General features: G+C 36.1%; 1 protein-coding gene across 2 annotated transcripts; it reads left to right on the top strand.

Moving 5' to 3' along the window:
* Positions 1-682: 682 nt before the first annotated feature.
* LOC106435048 lies at positions 683-4,167 on the top strand. 2 transcript variants are annotated; one of them, XM_048747821.1, is made up of 7 exons: positions 683-1,681; positions 1,757-1,945; positions 2,036-2,272; positions 2,368-2,598; positions 2,729-2,807; positions 3,381-3,457; positions 3,691-4,167. In XM_048747821.1, the coding sequence occupies exons 1-4, from the start codon at positions 1,430-1,432 to the stop codon at positions 2,404-2,406; spliced, it is 717 nt and encodes a 238-aa protein (XP_048603778.1). In that variant the 5' UTR covers positions 683-1,429; the 3' UTR covers positions 2,407-2,598; positions 2,729-2,807; positions 3,381-3,457; positions 3,691-4,167. The 2 variants fall into 2 exon arrangements, with proteins under 2 accessions (XP_048603778.1, XP_048603777.1); XM_048747820.1 differs by having other exon boundaries at positions 3,381-4,167.
* The last annotated feature ends 1,638 nt before the right edge of the window (positions 4,168-5,805 follow it).

The following is a 5,805-nucleotide window of genomic DNA, read 5'->3' as shown; positions in this document are numbered from 1 at the left end:
GCAATGGAATGCATGAGGAATTTACGGAAATTTCAGGTCACATTTGCGACGGATTGTTCTCAATTGGTAAAGATGGTTTCAGAACCAGAAGAATGGCCAGCGTTTGACAATTACCTGGAAGACATTAAGCTTCTAAAAATAAGCTTTCTAAACTCAGAGATCGTTCATGTACCTCGGACGGAAAATCAAAAAGGCGGATAGGTTAGCACGCAGTGCTAGGAAACAACCGTCTTTCGTCGTTCACATGGATGTAGAGTTACCGGTTTGGTTTACAGAGTCGGTTTGGTTTACAGAGTCAGTATGAGTCTGTAGATGACTGATGTCAAAAAAAAAAAAAAATAGAATAAATTTAACTAGCCGATGATTTTACTAAATTTCCGTTTGATCATTTCGATTTGCGATCATTTAAGTCTTAACTTGAGTATTTCACAAATGTTATTTTAACAATTCATAGTTAAAAGGCCGATAGACTTATTGTGCTTGAAGCCATGTGATGCCAGGGCCGGTACACGCAGAGATAAATGCACACATTTCCTGAGTGACTAATGCTGTTTCTTCTTCGTATATATATGCTTTCCTTATCAAATGCACTGAGGTTATGACAATGAAAAGGTTGTCTAGGGATGTCATTTGGGCTTCCACGTCCAAATAGACTTGTCTAAATGGATAATTTCTTTTTCTGAGCATTGATGGTCTAAGCTAAAAAGAACCACGTCCAAATCTTACTATACTAAAAGCCCGATATACAGAGCAGAGCACGCCACGTAGGATAGTTAATTCAGGCCAATCAGGAACATGTATTTTGACACATCACAATCGCTGGACATTTTGTGTGGGCTATGTAAATTTTTTTATTCGGCCCATCTCCACCCCCAAAACCTTTTTCGTGGCAAGTTTTGCAATTCTCTTCTCTCGGACTCTTCCAGTTCGTCTTCTCCAAATCTCTGAGTTCATGCCCTAACGTCCTTAGATCTCATGTTCTTGAAGTCTCATCTGGAGCCGACATAGTTGAGAGCGTCAACACTTACGCTCGCCGGAGAAGGAGAGGTGTCTCCGTGCTCAGAGGTAACGGCACGGTGGCTAACACCGTTCTCCGTCAGCCGGTGACGATTCATGGGAATAATTGCGGAACTGGAGCCGGAGTTGGAGGGGTTGTGACTTTACATGGAAAGTTTGACATAATTCCATCACTGGTACGGTGCTTCCGCCGCCCGTGCCGCCGAGATCAGGTGGGTTGTCAATCATTGTTGTCAATCATTTAAGATCATCATTCATTGATGAGCAAGCACGTAGTACCTTCGTTAGGTTAGAATCGCAAAACACTATATTGGTTTGTATGTTTCAGCTAAGTTGAAACCAAACTCGAGGTTTACACTCTTGCAGACTGTTTTGGTACTATCTTCTGTTCGAGGTTTACACTCTTGCAGGAATGGTGATCCCACCAAACTCGAGAGGTATCACGATCGGAGACCTTGGTTCTATCGTGGTATTAATAATTCTGGGATTGAATTTTAGGTTTATGTGCTTTCCGGAGGCGTTTTATGTTTACCGCAACATGATCGACACTAATACTTTCATCAACTTGATTTCTCTGATTAGGCTGCTTGAATGTTTCCTGCACGATTGGGATTTCAAGTTACCGGGTGGATCCAGTGTCAAGGATGAAGAGGACAGTCTAAAGGTTTGTTTTCTTTGGGTTGAAGTAACTTAATAACAAGGTTTCTCAGCGTTGTGTTTTTTAAAATGTGTGATGTAGAGGACGGTAAAGGAGACTATGGAGAAAGCTTTCTCGGATAGTGTGATGGAATCAATGAAACTAGAGGCACCTGACTATAGCTGCATCTCTAACCTTATGAGAGAAGTGAGGGACGAGCTTTGCCAGATGGTGCCTGATAGCTGGAAAGTGGAAATAACTGAAACTATTGATCTTGACCTTCTCTCACAGGTTTGCCTCATCTCTTCTGATCTTTAGTGACTGATCTGTTTATATATATATTTCAACTGATGTGGTTCTCATTTCTTATTTTATTGGTAGTTGCTTAACTCTGGCACCTTGGATATTGATTACCTTGAAAAGATGCTTGAGTTTGCATTAGCTACTCTTCGGAAACTCTCGGCTCCAGCCACTGACCGTGAGAATGAAAGCACCCACCAGAGTTTACTGGAGGAACTTCACAGGTTGTGTGACTTGTGTCAAGCTAAAGATGAGTCTGGTAGCCTCCATGCTGTTGCAATTGTCAAGGGGATCCGCTTCATTCTTGAGCAGATTCACGTCTGTATCCACTATAGCTTTATTTCTCTCTCTCTTCATCAACATTAGCTTTGGAAAGAAAAATAATCTTTTCGTTTCCTTTGTCAACTTGACAGGACCTTAAGCGAGAGATAGGCATTGGGCGCATTTTATAGGAGTTCCCCTGGTGATGCTGAAGCGTGAGTTTGCTGTCAGTGTCTTTAATCTTAACATCCTCTTGGAGGGTTTATGGAAGAATCTGGAATACGGCAAGAATGTTACTTTGCTACCCAATTGAGTGAGTGTTGCTATGTAAATGCAAGCTGAAGCTAAACGTAAAAAGAGAACCCAAACTCTTGAGTCTTAAGGTAAATTTGCTTTGCCTATCTTTGCAAAACTTATGTTTTGTGATTGAATAGTGTGCTTGGTACAGCTTAATAATATAGTATAAAGCCTCCTTACTTTGTTTCTCATAATCTGTTTAACTAACTTGAATAGGGGAACACAAAGCCCATATCAACATCACTGATAGTAAGAAAAGTTCTGCAATCTTCGTATCAGAAGCTGCAAAGAAATAGTAAGCCAATCGAGCATCATGTTTGTATTAATTATTTAGTTAAAATGAGCACATTATAATAAGATGTCAAGCCATTCTTCGTTGTTATATCACAACATTTCTTTTCTTTAAAAATAATTAAATTAAAACGGCCACCACTGCTATTAGTCTTTATACGTGTGACCAAGTAGATTTCACTAAAATGTTTTTATTTTCTTTTTCTATTACTAGCTTAATTGGGTTTTGTTGTTGTCTATTGGTGTATAAGAGGCATTTGCTCTTGATTGCAAAAAAAAATTCTTGAGAGATTCCAAGTTGGGATCTGGACCTCTACTTAGGGTTTAGTCTCATGATTTTTCATCTTTATAAGTACATATTAGTTTTGAAAAATTAATTTTCATAGCTTATAGTACGTTGATTGATTTTTTTCATGGTTCTAAGTTCTGACTGGTATATATATGATATATGTATACATACACATACTCTCTCTTATACTCTTTGTTATAGGGTCAAAACAGTGTACCTACATTGAATTCAATACACTAGAGCACATTGGTAGACTTCTACTCTTCAATGTTCTCTTAAATTTTTCAGAGGTTCAAAGAGTTATCTGCTTCAAACACTATATCCACTGATGATGAACCTTACAGTGGTCTTCCTAATCCAGTAAAGTAATTCAATCTCTTTAACATTGTCGTTTATATGTTTATTTGTTCCTCCTAACTGCAATTGATCTTGCCGGGCAATGCATGCATGACAATACATGAGTGCTTCCAGTGACTTACAGTCCTACACACAAATGACAATTTTCTTGGCAAGAAATGAATTTTTAACATTTGATGTCTATCTCTTATCTTATGCTAAGTTTTTTGTTGCTGTGAGTTGACTGGTTTGATTTGGTTAGCCCCCGCAGGAGAACTATGTTCTTACTTGGATGATCTTGCGAAATCATTGGTTATTCAGGCTTACATAAGAGAGTGTTCTTTTGGACAGCCGAAGATTGATTCATCTCATCCCGACTGGTCTTTCAACTAAGAAAACTGAACAAACCCGTGAATCTTTTAGATTAATTTTGTTAGCAACAACAGACGTACATTTTATCAAGAAGGTTATTGAACAGTAAAATATCATCTAGCTAGCATCAATGGAGTATGACACTGTTTTTCAAGATTGCCATTGGAGAAACAGATCCACAAAATTTTTTCGTCTCCTCACCACTTCGGTTTTCTCCTAATGAATTTAATAGAATTTTCTCTCATATATTCAAACTTTTATCGTTTTGTGGTTTTCTTTTTCAACAACAATGTTTTGTGTTTGATTAGTAAGAAGAATTTCATTTCATCAAATTTCAAATAAAATGTCATTTATGGTTTTATATCAAGATATCTACTCATAATGTGATTTTAAAACATATGTATAGTAAAAAAAACTATTAAATACATTACACAAAACCTTTATCTAAATTTGATACGAGTAACTCGATAGATTATTTTTTTATAATTCTAATAACAAATTTGATACGAGTAACTCGATAGATTATTTTTCGACAACAATAACCCTTATAAATTAATACTCGATAAATTTATAATCTCTATAAATTAACAAATTTTGCCTGTCCCAACTTGGATTGGTTCAAAATTTGACACAAATCGATAAAATAATAAGATAATATTTTTTTAGAAAATTCTATGTAAATACATGGCCCCATTAAAATTATAAACTAATAATTTATATGTATACATGCTTTATATAAATAAGAACCTATTATTATATTGTTTGTTTTTTATTCACAATGAATTTATCTTTATATTTTCTTAACACTTAATATATTTTTGATGCGATTTAGTAATATTATATCTAAAACCACATTTAAGTTCTATGCAATATATATATATAATATACACCAAATGATATAATAAAATTAATATAAATGTCAAATTTCAAAAACTAACAATTAATGTCTATACACTAAAATACAAATATTTTTTTAAACTTAGAATAAATATATATCATAAAATAAGAATTTTAAATAAGAAAACTTTTTAAATTAATATCTCTATAAACTAATAAAATTTCAAAATCCCAACATTATTAATTTATAAAAGTTCTACTGTAGTATTTAGTTTAATCTAATGTAATAAATTATAAATTAGTTAAACAATCATTTTAAATATATGTCTCAAAACGTAATACTTATGTGAATTATTTTAGATAAATAGTTTTTAATACTAAACAAGTCATGCTCTTAACTAAAATAAATTAACTTAATATTTATATTTATTTGATGAACATCAAATTTATTTGATTTACAAGAACATAAACATTAAATAATATCATTTCACAAAGTAAATTAACGAATAATCTATAAACACATATGCAAAAATATAAAAAAAAAGTCAAAAGCTCTCTGACTCGCTTCCCAATGCAGAACCCTTGGAGAGTTCCTGGCTGCTCTTCCGGCTCTAGTCCACCGTCGTCTGTTACCGGTGACCCACCCCTCAGCCTGACCTTCCCCCAGACCCTCCAGACCCAACCTCCCCCCTGTCGCCCCAAGATTACCCACCCTTAACTAATTCCCCGGCCGCCCCTAAGTTCAAATACCCTACTGTCCAACGCTCTGTTCGTGGAGCTAGGTACCCTTCTCAAACTGTTGCTGCTGCCAAATCTGTGGACATCACTATGACTCCTCAAGAAGAGATGGTAGGAGCAGCCACTCAAATAGAAACTGGTCCTATATCAGGGCCTGAAACTGATCCCCAGACTGGATCTGAACCAACTGTCTCTTTCTCCTTTCCTGTTAACACAGTGGAGGCAGGGTCTTGCTCTAAATCCCCTTTCACTACCCAGAGATTTACCACGCTACCACCAAATCAACCCTCCCCCATCCTTACAAACAAAGTCTCCTCAAATGACCAACAAACTACCTCCCAAAACACAGTTCCCCAAAACCCTAGTTCTGAAACCATTACCTCCAACCAAAATCCCAATAACTCGACTCCTCCCCCCTTTGCTGCTCCCA

Source organism: Brassica napus, chromosome C2 (assembly GCF_020379485.1).
Source record: "Brassica napus cultivar Da-Ae chromosome C2, Da-Ae, whole genome shotgun sequence".
NCBI classification, from domain to species: Eukaryota; Viridiplantae; Streptophyta; class Magnoliopsida; order Brassicales; family Brassicaceae; genus Brassica; species Brassica napus.
This window is presented reverse-complemented; position numbering and strand designations above follow the sequence as displayed.

Excerpts from the sequence above, each read along its gene's own strand:
- LOC106435048 (XM_048747821.1), top strand. The coding sequence starts at position 1,430 with ATGGTGATCCCACCAAACTCGAGAGGTATCACGATCGGAGACCTTGGT. Across the intron at positions 1,682-1,756 it reads ATGAAGAGGACAGTCTAAAG|AGGACGGTAAAGGAGACTAT; the intron begins GTTTGTTTTCTT and ends TGTGTGATGTAG. Across the intron at positions 2,273-2,367 it reads TCATTCTTGAGCAGATTCAC|GACCTTAAGCGAGAGATAGG; the intron begins GTCTGTATCCAC and ends TCAACTTGACAG.